At 38.6% G+C, this 23,514-nt stretch overlaps 1 protein-coding gene across 5 annotated transcripts in view; it reads right to left on the bottom strand.

Moving 5' to 3' along the window:
* The window catches only part of DOP1A (DOP1 leucine zipper like protein A), a 94,967-nt gene that overhangs the window by 20,536 nt on the left and 50,917 nt on the right, over nt 1-23,514 (bottom strand). For all 5 annotated transcript variants that reach the window (XM_027821334.3, XM_027821335.3, XM_037894385.2 and 2 more), the window contains exons 15-26: nt 22,415-22,689; nt 19,787-19,939; nt 15,339-15,439; nt 13,868-14,127; nt 11,167-13,156; nt 10,953-11,064; nt 8,789-8,971; nt 7,156-7,281; nt 6,515-6,649; nt 4,777-4,832; nt 2,957-3,061; nt 1,753-1,819 (exon numbers count right to left, since the gene is read on the bottom strand). In XM_027821334.3, coding sequence (XP_027677135.2) covers nt 1,753-1,819; nt 2,957-3,061; nt 4,777-4,832; nt 6,515-6,649; nt 7,156-7,281; nt 8,789-8,971; nt 10,953-11,064; nt 11,167-13,156; nt 13,868-14,127; nt 15,339-15,439; nt 19,787-19,939; nt 22,415-22,689 — 3,563 coding nt within the window. The remainder of the gene's footprint in view (nt 1-1,752; nt 1,820-2,956; nt 3,062-4,776; nt 4,833-6,514; nt 6,650-7,155; nt 7,282-8,788; nt 8,972-10,952; nt 11,065-11,166; nt 13,157-13,867; nt 14,128-15,338; nt 15,440-19,786; nt 19,940-22,414; nt 22,690-23,514) is intronic.

Genomic DNA, 23,514 nt, shown 5'->3' with positions numbered 1-23,514 from the left:
ACTTTGTGTAATGACCCATGATCACTCTCGTTACAGTGTGTATGGTAACACCCATTCTTTCATGTTCTCTGTGTATATAAATCTTCCCACTGTATTTTCCACTGAATGCATCCGATGAAGTGAGCTGTAGCTCACGAAAGCTTATGCTCAAATAAAATTTGTTAGTCTCTAAGGTGCCTAAGGCTCCTTTTCTTTTTATAAAAAAAGTAGTCAAGTGTTCAAGCTCACAAGAGAATTCACTTAAGGTATATTTTAGATTCAGTAAGTACATGTGTCATAAATATAAAGGGAAGGCTAACTACCTTTAAATCCCTCCTGGCCAGAGGAAGGAATCCTTTCACCTGTAAAGGGTTAAGAAGCTAAAGATAACCTCACTGGCACCTGACCAAAATGACCAATGAGGAGACAAGATACTTTCAAAGCTGGGGGGCGGGAAAACAAAGCGTTCTCTCGGTCTGTGTGTTGCTTTTGCCGGGACCAGAGCAGGAATGCAGGTCAGAACTCCTGTAAAGGGCTAATAAGCAATCTAGTTAGATATGCGTTAGATTCTGTTTTGTTTAAATGACTGATAAAATAAGTTGTACTGAATGAAATGTATATTCCTGTTTTTGTGTCTTTTTGTAACTTAAGGTTTTGCCTAGAGGGATTCTCTATGTTTTGAATCTGATTACCCTGTAAGGTATTTACCATCTTGATTTTACACAGGTGATTCTTTTACTTTTTCTTCAATTAAACTTATTCTTTTAAGAACCTGATTGCTTTTTCATTGTTCTTAAGATCCAAGAGTTTGGGTCTGTGTTCACCTATGCAAATTGGTGAGGATTTTTATCAAGCTTTCCCCAGGAAAGGGGGTGTAGGGTTTGGGAGGATTTTGGGGGGAAAGACGTTTCTAGGTGGGCTGTTTCCCTGTTACATATTTGTTAGACGTTTGGTGGTGGCAGCAATAAAGTCCAGGGGCAACAGGTAAAATAGTTTGTACCTTGGGGAAGTTTTAACCTAAGCTGGTAAAAATAAGTTTAGGGGGTTTTTCATGCAGGTTCCCACATCTGTACCCTAGAGTTCAGAGTGGGGAAGGAACCTTGACAACATGCATATCTGATGGCATGTTTTGCCCATAGACTAGGTGAATGATGATTTGTGGCAGTACATAGACAAGTGTCTGGGTGTTGTAGGAGAGCATCATGAACTGAACATGAGTCCAAACTGCAATGCCTCTACATAAAATACTAATCCAAGTTGTATTAACAGGAGTACCTCAAGTACAAGCAGCAAGGTAATTAATCTTCTCTGCTTAGTGCTATTTAGCTTCAGTTGGAGTACTGCATTCAGTGTTGGGTTCCAACATTTTTTAAAAAAAGAAATGAAGCTTAGAAAGCTCAGAGGGCAGCAACAGAAGTGATAAATGTTGAGAAAATAAGAACTGTGATATAAAATTAAGAAAACTAGGCAAGGCTCAGTCCACAGAAAGATGACTGATGGGAGAAATGTTAATAATGAGGACAGAACAAATAGCAACGGGTTTAAGTTACAGCAAGAAAATTTTAAGTTAAATACAGTATTAAGAAAAATATAACAACTATAAGCAATAGAAAAAACTACAAAAGGAAATAAAAAAGCCATTATAACAAGATCAGTTGCTTAAAAATATTTTTTTAAATGTACAGGAAAGATCAGATATGCTGTACTCTCAGCAGTTAGGCATTTACTGAAGAATATTTTAACAGTAAATTTATACAAAAACATATTTTTTACCTGAAGATCTCTTTGATCTTTCTTATTCTCCAGACTTGGGTTTTTCATAATAAACTCATTTAGAACACTAAAAAGAAAATATATTAAATGAAAACTGATGATAATCTTAAAATAAACTATTGCATTATTTTAGAATAACAGGCAAAAATTCCATGACAAATTCACATGCACAGTACACATTAGTTGAAACTTCAGCTACTTCCCTTTAGTTTGCTAAAATTCCAAAAGACTCATTTCCAAATGACTGAAATTTATTTTGATTGTTACAGACAATTTGTATAATTAATAAAAAGAAAAGGAGTACTTGTGGCACCTTAGAGACTCTAAGGTGCCACAAGTACTCCTTTTCTTTTTACGAATACAGACTAACACGGCTGTTACTCTGAAACCTGTATAATTAATAGTTTTCAAGTAGATGTAACATTGGAATCCATCCAAAAATATCTTCATGGAGAGGTTTTTGGACAAATTAATTTGTGACTATTTGGTTTAACACTTTACTACAATATTACTACAATTTACAGAGAATGTTGTTCAGTGCTTAACACAAACGACCGTATTCAGCATTTTATTTCTGAAGTTCAGCAAACTGTTTCTGGGCTGGTAATTAATCCTATTTCACATGAGAGGAAAATATACAAAATAAATAGTCATAAGAGTGACTTATTGAGTAAATTTAGACATTTAAAACTACTGTTTAGAGGGTCCTGGTAGCTGAGGGGATTAATAATGAGATATGGAGTTTGATATATGTAGGTCTCTTATTTAAATTTGACCACGGGTGAAAGTGACAAAAAGTCATTTTCATCTAATGGCTCTCTGATGACCTATGGAAAAAATGTGTTGGGAGACCTCACAAACTAGCATCACAAGTATTCATAATTACCACACCGTTGGCAATGTGACTGAGGGAAGCTGAGAACTGGATGAAGATGGAGATAGTACTACACTCATACCAGAAGTGCTTCTTCCAGAAAAATTGTTGGAGCAATACAAGAATCAACATTTGTATGTGATCAACCTTCTTTCAAGTAAGATACTGCATTCAAGATAAATCTTTGTCAAGAAGGTCTCTAGGAAATAGGAATTTTTCTCCAGTCAAAACTCCAAGTAATTAAATCAAGATTTTAAACACTTGCCCTTTATATAATTTTACATTTATGGGATCACAATTTTGTTAGAACTTGTAAGTGTAACTGCTCACCCAAGTATGAGAAACTGCCCTGGTGCTGGAAGACTGAGTTGTACAGAATCCTTCAGAAGAAGCAATAGTGTTGCCCAGCTGTCTACTAAGCTGGACACTGGAATCCTGTAAGATGATGAGAGAGTTAAAGTGATAAAATCATGTCAAGTGTCAAATTTTCTGTTCTCCCATCTCTCCTGTCTGACAACACCAACTTTAGTGCCAACCAAAAGCACTGTTCACATGCAGGAGATCAAAATTTAGGTCCTGTCTCACCCACTTGGTTAACAGATCAATAGAAATGGGGAGGTAATGTGCCAGACTCTGAAGGAATGGGAAAGAAGATACCCTCTCTGGCCAATGACTGAAGTGGTGCTGATGAGTCTGGAGGGGTCTGAGTCCAGTCTTCCTCAGCTGCAGAGAGGTTTGCTGTGGGCCTTTCCATTTAGGGGAGAGAATGAAAGATAAAGGGGGAATTGAGGAACCCAGAAGATTCCCTTTTTATCTATAATATAAAATAACACAAACCAGCTATACCCACAAATGAATTTAGGTGCATAACTGCCACTTTAGGCACCTAACTCCAAAATTTGGATTCTCAAAACCTCCAATCAGCTTCCCCCTTACCTTGTACGTAGCTAAATTCCACCTATGTTTCTGCTGATGGACATGCACAAAGCCACATCACTCCTGATACCCAGATCATGTCTAAACCCCAGTGAGATCCACAAACTAGGCACTCTTCTGCCTATCTCACCTGAGGGGCCCAATCTGGTAGGTGTTATCAGAGCACAGCTACCATATCAGGACCCATTCAGTAGTAGTAGTGTATTTATGCCCAATAACCCAGTGGTTAGAGCACTCACCCAGGATCAAATCCCCATTCTGCCTGAACTCGGGTCTCCTACCTACATGGGGAGTGCCCTAACCATATAGGTATTCTTGGGCAGGTGTCTCAGTCTCTCTGTTGAAACTGTTCCACTTTGTATAAATAATTAGATATTCATTACAACAGGGGCTGGAACATGGATCTTTCAGGTAAGTGCCTGACCACTGTGCTATAGAATAATCTCATGCTCTCTCTAGTCCAATGAATATTTATTTATTTACACAAAGTGGAACAGCTCCAATGGGACAGATTGAGAGAATACCCTATAGCCCAGTGATTAGAGCACTCACTGGAAAGGTGGGAGACCTAGGTTCACGTTCTTACTCCACAACAGGCAGAGAGGGAATTTGAGCCCCGATCCCCCAGGTCCTGGGTGAGTGCTCAAACACTAAGCTATTGAATATTAGGGGGACATCTCCACCTCTTCCTCCCCCTCCATTTTCTGCAAGAAAGGACTGACCTGGCTGACGTGCCTAACTCTTGAAGAGGGTTCATGGCTATAAATCCCTAGCGAGGTGCCTCCCATTATGTGCCTAATTCCCTTTGAGGAGCAGGGCTTAGGCTCCACCTCTGTCTTCAGTATTTTCTAATGGCTCTAAGGCAGCTCTCCACTTAGCTTGCTGGCTTTTGTGCATCCCATTCTTAGGTGCCTAATTCTCCCCAAGCATTGTCTAGGGAGCCTGGGCACCTAACTCAGGACTGTGGATTCTACTAGGTGTCAGTGTGCCTAGAAGTTAGGCACTGCAATGCTGAGTCTAAGTGGATATAGCTCATAGATTACAAATGGAGAAAACTGTTTTCTTCTCATGTAACCTTTCGGTCTGCTGTAGTAAATCAGAGGGAGGCAACTTTCTGTTAAGGATATAAAATGTCCAGATTCTCTTTCATAGTTATCTACTGACTGATGATACAGAAAGAAAACAATAAAGGATCTACAGCCTCATTGTCTTACCTTTGAATATAAGCATAGAAAAATTGCAGCATGCAGACTTCCAATGACAGATGCTTCTAGAAAGACAAGAAATCAGTGTCACCAGGAAGAAAGGTTTCAGAGTAACAGCCGTGTTAGTCTGTATTCGCAAAAAGAAAAGGAGTACTTGTGGCACCTTAGAGACTAACCAATTTGAGCATAAGCTTTCGTGAGCTACAGCTCACTTCATCGGATGCATACTGTGGAAAGTGTAGAAGATCTTTTTATATACACACAAAGCATGAAAAAATACCTCCTCCCACCCCACTCTCCTGCTGGTAATAGCTTATCTAAAGTGATCACTCTCCTTACAATGTGTATGATAAGCAAGTTGGGCCATTTCCAGCACAAATCCAGGTCTTCTCACCACCCCCCCCAAACACACAAACCCACTCTCCTGCTGGTAATAGCTTATCTAAAGTGACCACTCTCCTTACAATGTGTATGATAATCAAGGTGGGCCATTTCCAGCACAAATCCAGGGTTTAACAAGAACGTGGGGGGGGGGGGGTAGGAAAAAACAAGGGGAAATAGGTTACCTTGCATAATGACTTAGCCACTCCCAGTCTCTATTCAAGCCTAAGTTAATTGTATCCATAGAATCATAGAATATCAGGGTTGGAAGGGACCTCAGGAGGTCATCTAGTCCAACCCCCTGCTCAAAGCAGGACCAATCCCCAATCAAATCATCCCAGCCAAGGCTTTGTCAAGCCTGACCTTAAAAACTTCCAAGGAAGGAGATTCTACCACCTCCCTAGTTAATTTGCAAATGAATCCAATTTGCAAATGAATTCCAATTCAACAGTTTCTCGCTGGAGTCTGGATTTGAAGTTTTTTTTGTTGTAATATAGCAACTTTCATGTCTGTAATCGCGTGACCAGAGAGATTGAAGTGTTCTCCAACTGGTTTATGAATGTTATAATTTGACATCGGAAGAAATTGACTTTTGTCTTTTTGTTTACCTCAGCAAAAACAGTGGGTGTTGAACCAACTACCAGGTTTCAAAAGGTAACAAAATAGTGGATAGCTTGAGGTCAAATTAAATTGCAATGCACTCAGAGGGGTGTCTGAGTGTCACACTTGGGCAGCAAAAATCTTAGCCATGTAAAACCTAATGTTACTCTGAAGCACTCTCCCCTATCCCCTCCACCCTAGCTGAATCACAGAACGCCACTAACAGGCTCCAGAGTGAGGGGCCAGAGATCACATCTAGACCTCCCTCAACTGGACAGATGATACGAGGCCTTTCAAAAGCAATAACAAAGGAGAAAAGAATGGGAATCCCGGGGCATCCCAGCCTTAAAAATATCTTAGCCCCCATGAAAAAAAAAAAGAGTCACATCCGATTAATCCTCCTTTCTAGTAGGTATCCAAAAGAGTGAATTTTAAATCAGTATATGATACTCTACAGGTGGCACAACTACTTTGTTAACCTGAACTTGCTTATTTTTGAAATATGAAACACAATTGATTATATAATTCAAATGCTGTCAATCTAGCATCTTTCACTAAATATATTTTTAAAATGAGAGAAAAATGATTTTCTATACACAATAGGATTAAGAAGAAATTACCAGAAACAGATTTTGGTAGAGGACAGCTGTTACCAACCTACAGCACATTAGTAGCATGTTCCTGCAGCACAATTTGAGTACTTGTACAGTTTATCACTTCTAAAATAGCATCATATGAACTAGCAACAACTCTGTGATTTTCCTACCTTGTCCTTGGCTATGGCTGGAGGCTGCTTTAAAACTTCTTTTACTGTTTGTATAACAGTCTCTGTTCTCATAACACTGATAGAGCGAACTAGCTCTACCAGTAGAAGCTGTTCTTCACTGGCTGTAGGAATTACCTGGAAAAGACCAACATATGCTATACAATACTATTACAGTTAATAGTATTGTCCAGTGTAGAAGAAGTTGATGAGAACAGTTTTCCAAAGTAAAGGACAATGCATGAGAAGCTAAGAATATTTAAAAAAAAAAAAAAGTGTAGGAACGAGACGTAGGTGAAATTTTTTGGACAAATAGTTTACCAGATATTCATTGACTGTCACTTTCCCTTGAAGTCTCTATTTTAAATATTAGTCACTTACAATAATGGGTTTTTAAAAAATTCTATTATAAAAAAATTAACAATTTTATTCAATTCTAAAATAAATGTGTGGTTATTTGACCATGCGGACACATGCATAAACATAAATGCACTTATGAAAAGGATTTGAATAATGCTTCATTTGACCCCAAAAATCTTATCCTGAATTTTTTTAAAGTAGGTTCTAAAGACAAATAGTGGAAATCCAGTAAATCAGATTACCACTTATTCAAGTAGCCATGCCAACTAGCGACATGCACATACCTTTGTTCTAGAAGTGTTTTTGTTTTGTCTCCTCTCATTCCATACAAATGCAACAGCAGCCATAAAGTGAACACCGTGATTCATTGATATTGGGCCCAACAATTCAAGAATCTGCTGCCTCAAATTCTGAAACACAGAAAGAGAATGTGCACACATTGAAACAAGCATCCAAACTTTATACTCTAACTGACTGACATACCACACTGAAAAATTTCTGAGAACGATCCCTCTCCTATTCTGTAATATTTGGGCAGCACTTCTCTTCTTGCAAATACCAGAGGCAAGCGTAGACTTCTATATGGACTTCCAGAGCTTAGCCATGCCCCTTCTGCACTCATTCAGATAATTGCTTCCAAAGATGTACTGAAGCATTAAACAGATCATACAAAAGTTCTTTACAGTAACTCCTTATCCAACCACATTAACTCTATGCTTGGCTTTGAAGTGGCCATTGTCATGGCACCCAAAGGATTTATCTTGAATGGGGTGAAGTACAGGAAAAGGTCATCCTAGATATTGTCCTGAATTAGTTTGGTTCTAATCAAGATAAATCTTAACAGCTCTTCTCACATCCAGCATATGACAGGTGCTCTTGACTGTTGAAGCTTCAGGCAAAACAAAAAGAGAACAATCTGTGATGTATGGAAGTATTAAACTTAGATAACCAATTATTGTGGAGTACAAAGGATGATCTTGTCTTCGTGAAATATGAAGTATGGGTCACCCGTTCTGTAAGGAGACTGATTTCAGAGAGTCTTTTTGCCAACATGAATATGACCAGGAAGCAGGTGTTTATAGAAAGACAATACAGAGATTAAATGCCATTAGTTTCAATGGATATGTTGTAAAAACCTGTACCATGGTGTCCCTTTTTTTATACATACATCAAAAAATAATATTGTGTATATTAAGGTGAACAGGTATGTAGTACATAAAGTAACATGACGACTATGTGGAAATCACACTAAAATCCATGTATCATATCAGATAACCTGAATTTGTTTACAAAAACACAAAATTCCTTCAATAGCAGAAGAGTTTGAACTGATTCCAATAAATGGGCAAAGCAGGACATCAAGCATGTTACTGGAATACTTTGAAAAACTCCTCAAATACCATATTGTTCAATTCCTCCTGTCCGCAACCTACTCTTTCCAGCCGCCATCCTGTGATCTGATATGATCTTTCTCCATACAATGATGCCGCTAACTGGATGGAGCATGGAACCTCATGAGGGTGTCATATCAAGTGTTTATTGAAATATATTGTGAGATTTTTGTAAAGATTTTAAACAAATATTCTATAACCTTAGAGATATAAAATGGTATTTTAAATGGTTTACATTGTGAACACTTCCCCTTCTCTCTGCTTCAGCTATTTTTCATGGGTGATGTTATGTCATCAGTACAGTACTAACTGGAGAATCATATTTTTGTCAGAACTTATACATTTTACCAAAGTAAATTGTAAACTAATTATAAACTGGCTGCCCATCCCTTCTTAGCCTGGGGACAACTCAGGTATTGCAAAAGTTGAAAGACTCTTCTAAGAAATACTAATGGAATACAGTTAGATTTGGTTTGACAAAAGTAACCATGCACAATTCAAACCATGTTAGTCCTGATGTTCTGACCTTTGTTGATCCAAGATTAATAGTGGTAACAGATGCAGCTGCTGCAGCAGTTGTTTTCTCTGAAGAATCTGCCTGGTGCAGTATGCTCCACAGCAAAGTCACGGATGACATGATCATATGAAGGATAGACAGGATTCCACTGCGTGCTTCAAACAAGTGTTTCTGGTCTACGTTAACCAAAAGCTAGAGGTATTATAAAAAACAACAACCCAGCATTAAATATCTACATACTAGCATTAGCAAAATTATATAAATTAAGAAATAACAACGTACAGCTAAACATTTTACACTGTGATTTTAGGATGAACATCTACATAGGCTTTTGTAAGATGTTTACCCTGTTTGTTCTGAATAACAGCAAGAAAATGAAAAATCAGTATTTTTAATGTCTTTTCAATTCCTCTGGCATGATGTGTCTATTAATATAAATTTGTATTTTAAGGAGCAATAGGAAGCATATTCCTTTAGCAGTGTATGCTTCTCAAATAATAAAGTAGCACCTTTAATATCTATTGTACGATGCATTGATTTATTGAAATATATAAATAAAAAAGTGTGAGTTTTCAGAATGTATAAAGATTTACCCTACGGTTTTATATTCTGATTACTATGCATGTAGAGATTTTAGTTTGGCCAAAACTAACCAGTGTATCTTCCATACTCAATGGCCTCTGTTTACTGCTTTATTCCCAAACATCACATAAGAAATTCAGTGTTACAACAGGCAAATATGACACTGGCATATTGAGTGGAGCTGTATGGCTGGAAGATGTTAAAGCATAGTTTCCTTGCCCATCCCCATAGACATCTGTTGATGTAGCCAGTGCTAACACAAAATCTTAACACCCAGTGGTATTTCTGACTGTATGGATTTATCAGAAGTGTTGCGGAATGTGCTTAAGCCAGGACCACAGGGCTTCTAGTGACACCTTCCAGCTGATCCTGCAAGCAGATCCAGCCCAGCATTATCCTTCACAAGGCATACAAAGCAAAGTTTGTACTTATCCATGGGGTACATAGATAAGTTGGTAGGGGATATGTTAAAAATGCTATCGATCAGACTGGGGCATATTCTGAAGGTCTGAGGGTTTTTCATTATCATCTCTATTTCTACAGTGATCACATTTAAATCTTTGTAAATGCCTCTGCAAGTGATTAACATTACTTCAGAATTAGTGCTATAATGAATACCATAACAACATTATCTACTTGCAAAGACAGGTAATAAGTATTTTGATGGTGACTACTGAAAAGAGTTGGGGAAAGGGATAGAAAATATATATTTAAATAAAGCTAAACAGTCAACAAGAAAAAGTGGTCCATTAGGTTCAGGGCCAAATGCCCAGTATATAGACTATGCACCCAGCTGCAGCTACAAAATATTGTCAGAGCCAAAAGTCAAGCTGCTAATATACAAAGCTTCAAGCTAGCAGGAAGAGGCACTAGAATGGACATTCCGACAGAAAGTTTTGTTTCTGAAGAGGGTAAATCCAGGTAGCAGAGTTAACTAGGTAGGTGAACACAGAACCCAACCATATTCAGGAATAACAAAGTGTGGCACCAATGGTAAGTTCCACAGTTGAGTTTGGCTGCTGGAGCTAACCCTTTAGAATTCTGAGATGGAGGAATTCCCACCCTTGTTCTTGTGTAGGAGCATGGACTCCAAGAATAAGGCTTTGTGACAACTGAATCTTTGGAGAATACATGCAACGATTGGAAAAATGTATGGTTTGTATACAATATGTTATCAATGAATAATGCTTTCTCTTATAAGAATTCTCTAAATCCTAATTATTACCCAAAAATAATTCATTATGATTTAAATATATTAAATATATATTGGGGGGAGGGATAGCTCTGTGGTTTGATTACTGGCCTGCTAAACCCAGGGTTGTGAGTTCAATCGTTGAGGGGGCCATTTAGGGATCTGGGGCAAATAAATTTGAGGATTGGTCCTGCTTTTTGAGCAGGGGGTTGGACTAGATGATCTCCTGAGGTCCCTTCCAACTCTGATATTTTATGATTCTATGAATATGTTCCCCACAAGCACCTCAAACTTAAATTCAGAGCAAATGCAACATTACAAGCATTCCAAATGCAGACCATACACTCTAATTTAACAAATGTGACATAAGAAGCCTCTCAGATGCTTGACTAAGTTTACCTGATGATACTGTGTAGACGGATCAAGCAGACAGTAATGAATTATTGTTGTGATGCCTTCTAACAGGGTAAGAATCATATCTGGTGGAGTAATTGATGCCATCCAAAGCGGCCTAAAATGCAACATTGAGTTTGTTGTGAATTTGCTCCACACAGCTAAGTAAACATTTAAATATATGATCAAATTTGCAAAAAGAAAAAAAGTATATACATGCCTGCTATCGGATAATCCTGTTTCATATTTATACTGCTGAATTAAATTATCCAAATTCCTGCAAAGCTGGAGGGTCACAGAAACTACCACTCTTTGTAGAACTTTTCCCATGTAAGGCAGAGTAGAAGTGATTAGGCCAATCCACTGGGGGTGCATTTTACAGGCACAGTGTTGGTGTAAAGCTCTTATTACTGCACAGAGAAACATGCCTTGAGAGGTTATTGGTTGGGAGTGTAAGTACTGAAGTGAAGTCATTGGCTGCTGTGGGTTAATCTGCTCCAAGTCAGTAAAGACAAATTCAAAGCCTGTTTCATTCTCCTCAGGCACGGTCATTACTCTATGCTCTAAGACAATTAGTCGCTGAAGCACTTTTAAGAGCTGTGACTGTAGAGTACTGCCACTGTCAAATTCATCTTCAGAAAAGTTGATAAGGCTGTCTTCAGAGAAACCTTCTTCAATAACAACTATGTTTTTACCAGCTACCTTTTCACTGTGCCACTTTTGTGCACTAAAGATAGAAGATAGCAAACAGTGCAGGATCACTTTCTGAACCTTGCATTTGGATAACATGTCTGAAATAAAGCTAGGAAAGCCCTTTGCAGAACTTTCTATTACTTTTGCCAATTCAGAAAAGAGAAGTGTCAAAATTTCAATGCTCATCATCTGCATATTGCGGTTTCCTATTAGATCTTGTGGGGTTACCTTTACATGAGTTGGATAGTGGCTCCTCATATAGTATAAACATAGAGAGATAAGAATTTCTATGTACATAGAACTCCTAAAGTTATGGTTAGAGTCCACTGGAATGTGACTATAGAAGTCTTTGCCCATAACAGATATTCGATGCCTGGCTAAAAGATTCTGAAGCAAGGACAGCTGAGGAGTGTATACATTGTTGACACTGGTAGTAGAGATGGCATTTACAAAAGCAGAGGGGTTTGTTTTCAAGATTGCTTTGATTGCAGAAAAAGCATATAATGTTCTTGAGGAGTCATATAACTGGAGATAAAGCAATACATGTTGATATAATGGATGAATGTTAAAACTAGGAGATTTTCGTATTCCTGGAGACCCCACATCACTCTCTATTTCTGAAATTTCTCCCTCTCCACAGCTGTACCAATTCTCTAAATCAAGACCATCACTAAAGAAAATACTGGTTTGTTTAAGCTTTTCTGTTTGTGCTTTTTTCTTGTCTTCATCTTTCCTTCTGGCTATTTTCACTTTGGGCTTTGCTCCTGGTTGCTTACCAGCCTCTTTAACAATAGTTTCTTTTTCTGACATTTTTTCTGGTAGTTTTCCTTTGAAGCTGAACTGAATACTACTGTGACTTCTTTGTCCAGATTTTGCATCTGATGACCTGAAAGTAAGGTCAGAGGGGGCCTGAGTGCTTACTCCAGTACAAGGTGATGAATCCATTAGTCTTTCAAGTCCAGTCTCAATCGAAGCAGATAATAACTGAGAACTGTCATCACCAAACAAACTGTTCTGGCTGCTTTGAATATTTTCATCTTCACTTTTAGAAACCTCCTCAGAGTGATCTAAAGTACTGAATTTAGATGAAACATCATCGGGATGCAGATCATGTTTAACGGATTCGGTCTCCTCTCCCAGACCACTTACTACCTTGCATATCAAGTCAATAACCACCTGGTGCACAATTTCATCAGGTGAGTCTTCTCGCAATGTCTGAGAACTATTCTGAGCACCGAGGCTTTCTGCCTCCACCTCATAGCTCAGGTTGTCTCCAGCAGATGACTGTGAACAGCCAGAGTCAGAACTCTGGAGTATTTCTATTTGATGGTCGGGAAGGTCAAAATCAGACACCACCATTGGAATAGTCTCACTGCTAGTACTTAACAAGGACAGTCTGTCACTCAAAGGGTTGACTGTGAGACTGAAGTTCCCCATTTCATCCATGATAAGTTGTTTTTCATTGTTTTCTTTAGGTGTAATGAGTTGTCCTTGGCTTACAGGCATGTGAGAAAATGCTTAAAAAAGAAATCACAAAAAATAGTTATGGCCTATGAATAGTTTTTCTTTAGGTTTACTTTGAACTTGAGATATAAGCAGAAATAATAAAAACTTACATTTAAATAAAATTATTATACTTTGCACCTTTCATCCTGAAAGATCATAAAGCAACTTAAATGTCCATTTACTAACTGTATAAAGCAGAGCTTCACCCATCAATTAAATGATTAATAGGATAGCTTCAACCACTTCTAAAGTGGATAGGGGTGACTGTTTAACAGCACAAAGCAAGTCTAAACCCCTGGAGAGGGAGAGAGGGAGAGGTCTCCGACTGAGAGAGGTTACTCCTAAGAAGCCTGAAACCTCAAGTGGATGCCCTCAAGGAGCTGTAGAGGTGTAGGTGAAAGGTGCAGTTATCCCTGAAACTGTGACATATACAAGGGAAAAGTTGTTTTAACTGTACTCCAAATATTTGGCCTGCTGCAGAGTTGAACCCACAGAGAAGTTTTCACTGAGACTAAAAAATTTTTTGGAAAGAGAATATAATCTTTACCAGCATCCTAAATGCTGGCAGTTCTGAAAACTATTTAATATGCAAATCACGCCTGGTGTTTCTTCTGCCATCTGTTTCATGTTATATGGACAAAAATACATAAAATATTATATATACTTAAATTAATAAAATGTTAGTTATTAAGGAATTTTTGAGGGGGTTAAATTGTACTTACCATCACCACAGCTAAATTTTTGCATGAAGTGCTTTTCAGTTTCTTCTTCAGGGTAGTGAGGAGACTTATTCCAGTAGCACTCAGCCTGAACTCGTTGCACAGAAACTCGCTGTGTTTTTGGATGGAGTAGCAGTAGAAGCAAAGGTTCAAGTACTCTTGCAATGTCATGTCTTTGGAGTACTTGGTTTAACCATGCTTGCCCCACTGACCAGGTAGAACCATCTAAGCTATTAAGGCTGTCCAGCATGATGAACAAAGACCTGGGGGAAAAAAACAGGAATAAATCTAACATGTTGCTACTACAGAATATAATCTATTTTAATCTAATCTACATTAAACTTCAATATTTGTCCACTTTCAATGAGCTTTCTTTGCTTTTTCTATCTCAATATGCAAGTGTACTTCCTCTCTTTCACTCAAAATAATTAGCAAGCAACAACTATGTTTAATATACTAATCTTTCATATATGCATGAGGAATGTTGAGATGTGTAATTAAAACTCTACTCAGATTTTCAAAAAATATATTGCTCTCTAAGTTTGCACTGATGTGATTGCAATGATTCTTTATGACCTATGTACTGAGCAATAGTAATATATTAGGTTTGTTCAGATGAGTATCCCAAGACATACTGATTACAGCTTGTTTCACATAAGTGGCATTTTGTTTGAAATCAATGAGAAGCTCTCTTCCAAATTTTGCATCCAAAAGTGAAATTTACATATTCTAGAACAACAGAAAAGGAGACAGAAAGCACTAACAGTAAAGACAGATCAAAATAATAGAGGAATTCTCATTTACTGTGTTTGTACAGCATCTAGCACAATGAAGCCCTAACTTGGTTGCCCTTTAGGTGACACTGCAATATAAATAACAGCAACAGTTTTAAAAATCTGTAAACGAGGTTGCAGAGAAAATAAAATAATTATTATCTACAAGTGTTATCCTCAAGGACTGAGAACAGAAATATAGCTTACTTGACAATAACACTGTTCCTATTTTCATCATTTTCTCCCTTTCATATCTTAGGTCTTGAGAGCCCTTTCCAGGGGAGAAAATTAACAGTTGCCTTACCTCTTAGTTAATACACCGAGTAGCCCCTAATCATCTTTAACATTTTTGTGCCATTCTGTGGTACATATTCATCAGCTTTTCTACTGTGTGCACAGAATTTACCACGTTCTCTTCAGCAATAAATAACAGAGGTAGCTCCAAAAGAAATGCAAGATGAAATGCAACACTTCACTGTGCTGTCCCACAGTTGTACGTAAAGGGTACAACATTCAAATTAATTTTCTTTCATCACATTCACACAAAGAAACTGTGTGTATGAGCACAATCCTAGCTGAGAAAGGTGAGGCTAGTGATGGGGGTTTGGTGAGAAAATTTTTGAACACAGATTTAAACATCTGAAACTGTGAAATTTACCAAAATGGATCATGAATTTGGTAGGGCCCTAATGATAACCAACCTGTCAAAGGAACGGCCAAAGGAAGAAGACTTGTTAATATGAAGGTCCCTTGTGAGATGCCAAAGCACTGCAAACTTTGCATGAGCTTCCATCCTTATTTTCTGTAAAACAAAACATAGGTTAGATCAAATTGACTATCATTCCCCCGAGAAAGCAGTGAAAGGAAAGCTAGACAAGAATGGAAACATGGTTTTCGGTCAGATTCTCCATTTTCTCATTTTTACCTAAAGATGGTTCTTTATTACCAATCCTGAGAGGCAAGAATAGATCGTCATTGCAAAAAAAAAAAAAAACAACACCTATGTACAATTTTAAAAAATAAGAACATTTACTATCCAGGACAAATGCATTTCTTAGAGGTGATAGAGAAGGTGACAGAAAGAGAGAGAGATTAGGAGGAAATATGTGATGCTCAGCTTGTGAAAAAGACAGTAATCATCACCATGGAAGAGGTACTTAAAAATCATGGCATTAAAGACATCTAAGCACAGCTAAGAGGGAAAAGAGAAGGGGTTGAAAACAGAAACATGAGGGACAAACAGAGGTCAGATTGAGGGGAAGATAAAGGGTGTTATAAGAGGTCTTCATCTGAATATAAGCAAATTGTTAATTGATTAGATGCCAGCAGACCGTGCTCAAGAATATGTCGCGTAGTTCCTGGGTTTTGTAGGACCAATAAAACTTGTGCACAGTACAGTAGATGATTTCCACTGGCTGCTCTTTATATCAGTTCTTAACATGGTGTCAGAATAAAAGTTTTTACTGCTTTAACTTTTTGTTGTGGCTGACCAGAGGCACTCAGTGACATCAGTAATGACTCAAATATCCCACTCCCTGCTATGGAACAAATACATGGGGACGTCTATGAAAAACAGAGCTGCTTCAGGGCCTCATGGACAAACTGTGAAATGGCTGCAGGACTGAACAAAGAAAGCATGGCAGGCGGAATGGCTACTCTGAATAAAGCAATGGGTAAGGACTGCTTTCCTATATGTCAGCACTTAGAGCTGGCAGATGAAGAAAGGCAAGATGTAAATAAAGTCTTAGATGCTTTAGAAAAATACTTGTCCCTAAAAAAATGATAATATATCAGAAGTATATTTTCCATACATCTGATCAAAATGAAACTCAAAACTACAAACCAATACGCAACCAAGCCACACCAGTTACCCTTGTCATGTAACTCTGGCACACTTACAGACAAATTCATTAGAGATCATATAGTTGCAGGCATGAAAAATAATGGAATCAGAACACACATTGCAACAACAAAGACTGCAACTTAATGCTGCTGCTATCTACTGCAGCAGTGAATAAAATAAACGGTTACAAATTTGAAAACATTAGAAACAGTGTAAGATATACAGCATCACACAAAATAATGGCAAACTCAGACTAAAAGAATAAAAAAAAAAAGAGTGGTCTGCAAAGAAAGGCAAGAAATACATGTATTTTTCAGTGACCTGGGAGGTGGGAGATGTGGATTCAAGTCTGTCCTTTGAATCGGACAGAGACAAGGTCTGAATTAATATCTTCTTTCTCCCAAGAGAGTGCCTTAATCACCAGGCAACAGAGTCATTTTCATTCTCACTCTCTCTTTGACCCAGTGAATGGTGGGGATTCATACCTGGGTATTCCACATCCCAGGAAAGACCCCTAACCAGTGGGCTGACAGTTATAGCAGCGCACACACACACACAAACACATACGGCTTTCTGAAGCTAGCTCTGAAAAATGAAATTGTGGGGTCAAATTTGGGGATGGTTTGGTTTGGCCAAAGCTGCATTTTTCAGCAAATAAACTATTCATCCGAATAAAATTGTCCACCTCTTCTTACAATACTCTGAAACATGACTGAGCAAGATAGGAACAGACCAACGTATTCTGAGAAATATAGTATACCTGATGATTGATTGACTCTCTGGATTATTTGGAAACAGATCCCTTAAATTCAACAACAATTTCTGTCTTTGAATGCTGGGAAGCCCACTTTGCCTGAACGGAATTCCAGAGACTTATTAAAGGTAATGGACCTCAGTTTGCTTGTCAGGAATTTGCACAATTTGCAGCATCAGCAGAATTTGAAAATATCACATCCTTTCTGCAACACAGCCAGTCTAAGGGCAAAGCAAAAGTAGCTGCCGAGATTACAGAGAAATTGCTAAGCAAGGCGTAGTGGGATAATAAAGACCCATGGACAGCAGTAATGCATTGAACAAATATACCAACAGAAAGTCAGGGCAGCAGTCCAGTACACAATCTCATGTCACACCACACGCTGATTACTGCCTGCAGCAAATAAACTTCTGAAGCCAGCAGTAGCAGAAAAGGTAACAGAAAAATTAAGAAGTGCCATCAGCAAGCCAAATACTACTATGACAGAGGTAGAAAAGAGCTCTCTGAACTTCTAATAGGACAGCCAGTATAAAGTTCAACCAGCACCTAAAGACAATGACAAAGGATGGAAGGTAGGGACAAAGAGTAGCACCAAGGTTTGAAAGGATTAGATTTTTTATCACTAAGTGTCAATTTCTCCGTACACACACAAACAGAAAAAACATATTTCCACTGATAAAGGAAGCAAAATGCTGCCTGAGAATTTAAGAGTTTGATTTAAGGATATTTACTTTGTACATTTTGATGTGATGTTGACATATTGTGTTTTAACAGTTATAAAGTTTTGAATCTCAAGGTTTACTTTATTAAACAATTATTGTCTGACCCTTCCTCCATAATTTCCCGCAACTCTGAAAGTTTAAATAAAGAAAAATTGAAAAGAGTATTTATTTTTAAACATCTATATTAACCATCGAATTTTTTTTTAAAATCTAATTCTGCCAAGTCTAATCATACTTTGTAGAATGCAGACAACTCTATAGCCCCACCTGTTATTTCCTACAAGCAACCAGGGACCAGTTGCTCTCAAGAGTTGACCAGGTGAGTTCCAAACAACTATTCAGATGCAGGGGAAACTGGCAATGACTGTGAGGTTAGTTCACCTACTAGCAATGCACAGGAATTGGTAAAGGTAATGCCACAAAATCTAACATCACAGAAATCTCCTGAGGGTAAGTGGCAGGAGAAGAAAGGGACTCAAGGTGGAACCACACAAAGTGGAAGGGATGTAAAGTTGCTCAAACATGTGAAAGACTATGTAGTTAACAGAAACTGCTCACTTTCTGTTCTAGGATGAGAGATGTTACAAGAATGCTCTCTCTATATATAAACAGTTAAATGAAAAAAGTGCCAATACACAGTGATCAAGAACATGCAGAGAAGTTCTTGGGTTTTGTAGGAGTAATAAAACTTCTTGTTATATGCTGCAAATGGCACTGATTGATCTTTACATTAGTTCTTAAAGATCATCAGAGGAGATGCTGAATGAGTTAGAAAGGCAGAATGAGAACCAGGAAGTCAGAGTCACAGGAGCCTAGAGAGAAAAGGAACCCAAAGTAGACAGTGAGCCAATAATTTTAAAAGAAGCAGATATATCAGACGGCTTATTAGAAGCCACCCAAGGCAAGACGGTTGAGGACAGAAGAGACAGAGACCTCTAAACCACCAAAAAAAGAAGGTGGATAGCAAGGATAGAAGAGACCAAAATCAAGTGGGCCCAAAAGGAAAATAAGTGAGGGGGGTCTGTAAATAACTAAATGAAGAGAGGAGGGACCACCACCACCACTTTCAGGAGAAGTGACAAAAGATCTTCATGGAAGGCATGGCAATAAGAAAAGCTAATTTGGAGAAAGAGTAACAAGTTTTGAGGAGAGAAATGAAGTGGAGACAGCAGAACATGCCAACAAATAGATCGCTTATCAAGGCAAATTTACTGGAGGAGCAGAAGTTATAGGGTTTGCTATAATGTTGGTCAGAATACAGCAAGAGAAGAGAGAAGGAGGAAGAGTGTGCCTAGACTGAGAGAGAGAGAGAGAGAGAGCTTCAAAGGGAAGGAGGAGGGGGCAGAGACTGAGGTGGGAAGGAGGAGGATTTACGCCTAGGACTCAGGCACTCGGATCTCAGTTCAATTCCAAGCTTTACCAAGCCTTCTGTATGACTTTGGTTAAGTCATTAAAACTCTCTGCGCCTTAGCTCTCCATCTGAAAAATGGGGACAATAACACTTCCTCTGCCTTAGAGGCACTGTGAGGATAAATGAATTAGTGGTTATAAAGCACTCAGACACTATCCATGATGGGATCATAAATTAATTAGATGAAGGGACAGAAAGGAAAGGTGAGACGAAGATTTGGTGAGAGTTCACAATTTTATAAACATGTCATAATTCTTTACATATCAGTGTGTATATACGTGCACATATACATGAAATAGCTCAATGACATATATGAGCTACCGAGTTCCTAACTCATATATGTCACTCTATTACTACATTTCCTGATGGTTCCTTTAACTCACCTTTTAATAATCACGCAAACAGGAGGGAAGATTTACCTTGTCTCTGTGAGTCAGCTGCTGACTTATAACATCCTCACAAATGCTAGAAGATGGAACCAGGTTATGTAACTGGTAAAAGAGCTCCACACTCTTCTGATGATGTTGAGGAGTTCCATCACCCAACTGGTCCCACAGAGTTAAAGCTACATGCTTTGTAAATGAAAATATATTTTAAGTCAATGAATATCTTGTATTTTTCTGAAAAATTACTAGCTTTACACAATGAAAGGGACATATGCAGTATCAGTGAAAAATATGAACAATTGGGGGAAATTATGTGATTATGCATTGCTTATATCTCTACAAAAAAGCCAAAAAACACTGCAATACCCTACTGTATAAAGTTCCATAAAATTTCACTCTGAGGATGCAGTACTTGATAGTTTACATTTGTAAAAGTAGAATATTTCAATACTGTGATAATTAACTACCTACTACAGAATATTCTTCTGCTGAGGATTTCTGATGACCTCCTAAATCACAAGAGTGGAGCTAGTGTAATTTGTCTCCAGAATTCTATATCTAATATTGCAATTATAATATAAAATTAAAATGTTTCTTTTGTAAATAATTTTAAAAACAGTTCACATTTCATAAGTCATAAGTAAGACTGTCAAGCAATTAAAAAATTAATCATGATTAACTGCCCGATTAAAAACATTAATCGTGATTAATTGCACTGTTAAACAATAATAGAATACCATTTATTTAAATATTTTTGGATGTTTTCTACATTGTCAAATACAACATAGAATACAAAGTGTACAGTGCTCACTTTATATTTATTTTTTATTACAAACATTTACACTGTAAAAAAGAAACTTCAATTCACCTCACTGAAGTACTGTAGTGCAATCTTTTTATCATGAAAGTTGAACTTACAAATGTATATTTATGTAAAAAAGAATAACTGCACTTAACAATAAAACAATGTAAAACTTTACAGCCTACAAGTCCACTCAGTCCTACTTCTTGTTCAGCCAAACACTCAGACAAACAAGCATTCAGTGTTGCGGGAGGACACGGGAGAGGGGAAGTAAGCAATGACTTGTGCAGGACAAGGGCCTGGGAGGACAGCGGGTGTCAATGGGGAGCAGCAAGCAATAACTTGTGCAGTAGGAGGGTGAGGAAGGTGTCTTGCTGATGAATCTGGAAAAGTGGTTTCTGGTACTGGGCTCGCCTCCTTTTACTGAGCTAGGTGGGCTCCCTTCGGCTGAGTGAGGCCTTGTTTGCAAGGGAGGGTGGATTTTACCTCAGGGACTCATCATACTGCAGGGGAGGAGAGGCTGGTTGCAGGGAGGCTGAGCACATCAGGCCCATATTCTCTGTGGGGTACCCCCAGAGTGGGCAGCCAGCTAGCAGCATAGGGTACAACGCAGGGGAGCTGGTCCCGGGAGGGAAGGGTCGGCCGTGAACAATAGGGCCAGGGCTGGCTAAGGTGACGATACATCCCATTTTGGCCAAAACAGTCCCCTTTTTCAGCTCTGTCCCACCCATCCCTACTTTTTCACCAAAACAGGGTACTTATCTCAGCTGCAAGGCAGAGCAGACAGTGGCAGATGCTGCCTGGGGATCAGCTGAAGGCAGCACTGCCCGCCAGAACGAAAGTGGAGAAATTTGCTGCTCACAGGCAGTGCTGGCTTCAGAGTTGACCCTGGGTGGCACAGAGCTGGGGGGAGGGGCATCAGCCTCAGCCGGGGGAGGCACAGAGCGCGGGGGTGGGGGGGAAGATCTGCCTCAGCTGGGGGAGGCGCAGAGCTCGGGGGCCCAGCCCCAGCTGTGAGCAGCACAGGACTCAGCCCCAGATGCAGGCAGCACAGAGTTGGGGGGGGGGGGGGGGAGTCAGCGCCAGCCCCAGCCCTGGGAGGCATGGGGAGGGTGGCTTGGGCGAGCCCTGCAGGGGGCGGGCAACTCCAGTGAGGCCCTGGCCATCCTGTTTTTACTTTAAAAAAATATGGTAACCCGAGGGGGGTGGGGAGTATCAAGATCTCTACTCCTCCACTGGAACCAGGATGAGAACCATGTCTTTTCTCTAGCCTCTTCTCTTCCCACCCTCTGCTGGCGGCCTGCATTACTGCACCTGACCAGACAGGTTCTCCAGAGCAGTTCATGCTGCCCTTCCACCCAGAGGATCTGAGATTAAAGCGAGTTAAAAAAAATTAACACTTTAATTGTGCTGTGCCTTAATCGGACACATTAACACCAGTTAAGTGACAGCCCTAGTCATTAGTATTCTTGTTTTTGTTAAACCCCATCTACCCAGAACATTTTCTCTCAGTTTCATGTCTTGGCTACCTCTCACAACATCTTCTCACGTCTAGTAACTCACTTCTTTCATTTATATTTGCAAAAGACCAATTCAAATCAGCTGTTTATACCTACACTGTGTGGAACTACCTTTAGTAGTAGTAGCTAAATATTTTAATTTGAATGGTAAAACAGAAAATAGCAATTGTCATATAACCCAGTAAGGAAGTTTTATTCCATAACCTAAGAAAGTATAAGAAGGGCAAGGCTGTTGATACAGACTTGGAAAGAAAGTGTGTCTTCTTGTTGCTGGAAATACAATCTAAAGAAACTAATGCACAAGAAATAAATGCATGGGCAGTAAGATGATTACTGTACCTTGAAAAAATCTGTCTTTTCAACCATATATCTCAGGTTGCCTTGAGTAAGAGGAGGCCTGATAACTACAGCAACTCTTCCTTGGTTTGGACTAAGGGGCTGTGCAGTTTCCACACTGTTTAGGTTTTCTCCAGTGACAACAGCAACAGATTGAGTCAATCCAACCAAGTCCATTACCAGAGAAATAGCAACACCTTGAATGCTAAAATCACTTGCTTGTCTACAAGCATTCATAAGAGTCTGAAGCCACAATGGAGGCTGTACTTGTTCACAGTCTGAAATGAAAATAAAAGGAAATATTTTCCATTACAAGTGAAATTGTTGTACTGCAATTAATTTTTCTTCCATTCTGCATACTACTATGCCTCACAACCTATAGTAAATCAACTCTGCAGTATTCTTTTAACGTCTATATTTGTAACCCTCTCTCGTAATACTTATCTGAGAAAATGATTTGTAGTGTCAATAATTCTCTTTATTTTTAATAAAGTTGGTAGCTAAAAAGAACTGAAGCACCATAATGTCATACCTCCTTTTTAAATTATGTAAAATTTAACAAATGAAAAGGCATTCTAACAAATTATAAATGTGATATTACTATACTAATTTATATAGCACCAGAAGATGTACATGGCATTTTACATTTAGCCAATGTGCCAAACAAACATAATCCCAAAAACAGACAACAGAAGATATGACTCATAGAACAGCAAGGTCATTTTCTTATGATAAGAATAAAGAAACACAATAAGCTCTTATGTACTATATTTTTTCCTCTAGTCTAGGTGAGGTGAACACAAATTGTCCTGCTTTCAACACGACACTGCATTAGATCACTATATTTTACAAATGTGTAAAAGTTCACAAGTCAATCCTAGCACCGCTAAATCAGTTTCAGTATCTCTGTTCTTAAGAGAAAAGTGTATTCTGACCTTTGACATAAAAACTGAATATGATGGGAAGAAGAACAAACATATTCTTTGCAATTTTAGCTCAAAAATAGTTGGGTTGAATGTATTTCACACCTTTTAGAGAGTATATTTCTATACTATACTAGAGTGCACATTGCTTTTATTTGTTCTCCTGACATAATTACTACC

Source organism: Chelonia mydas, chromosome 3 (genome assembly GCF_015237465.2).
Source record: "Chelonia mydas isolate rCheMyd1 chromosome 3, rCheMyd1.pri.v2, whole genome shotgun sequence".
Classification (NCBI taxonomy): Eukaryota; Metazoa; Chordata; order Testudines; family Cheloniidae; genus Chelonia; species Chelonia mydas.
This window is presented reverse-complemented; position numbering and strand designations above follow the sequence as displayed.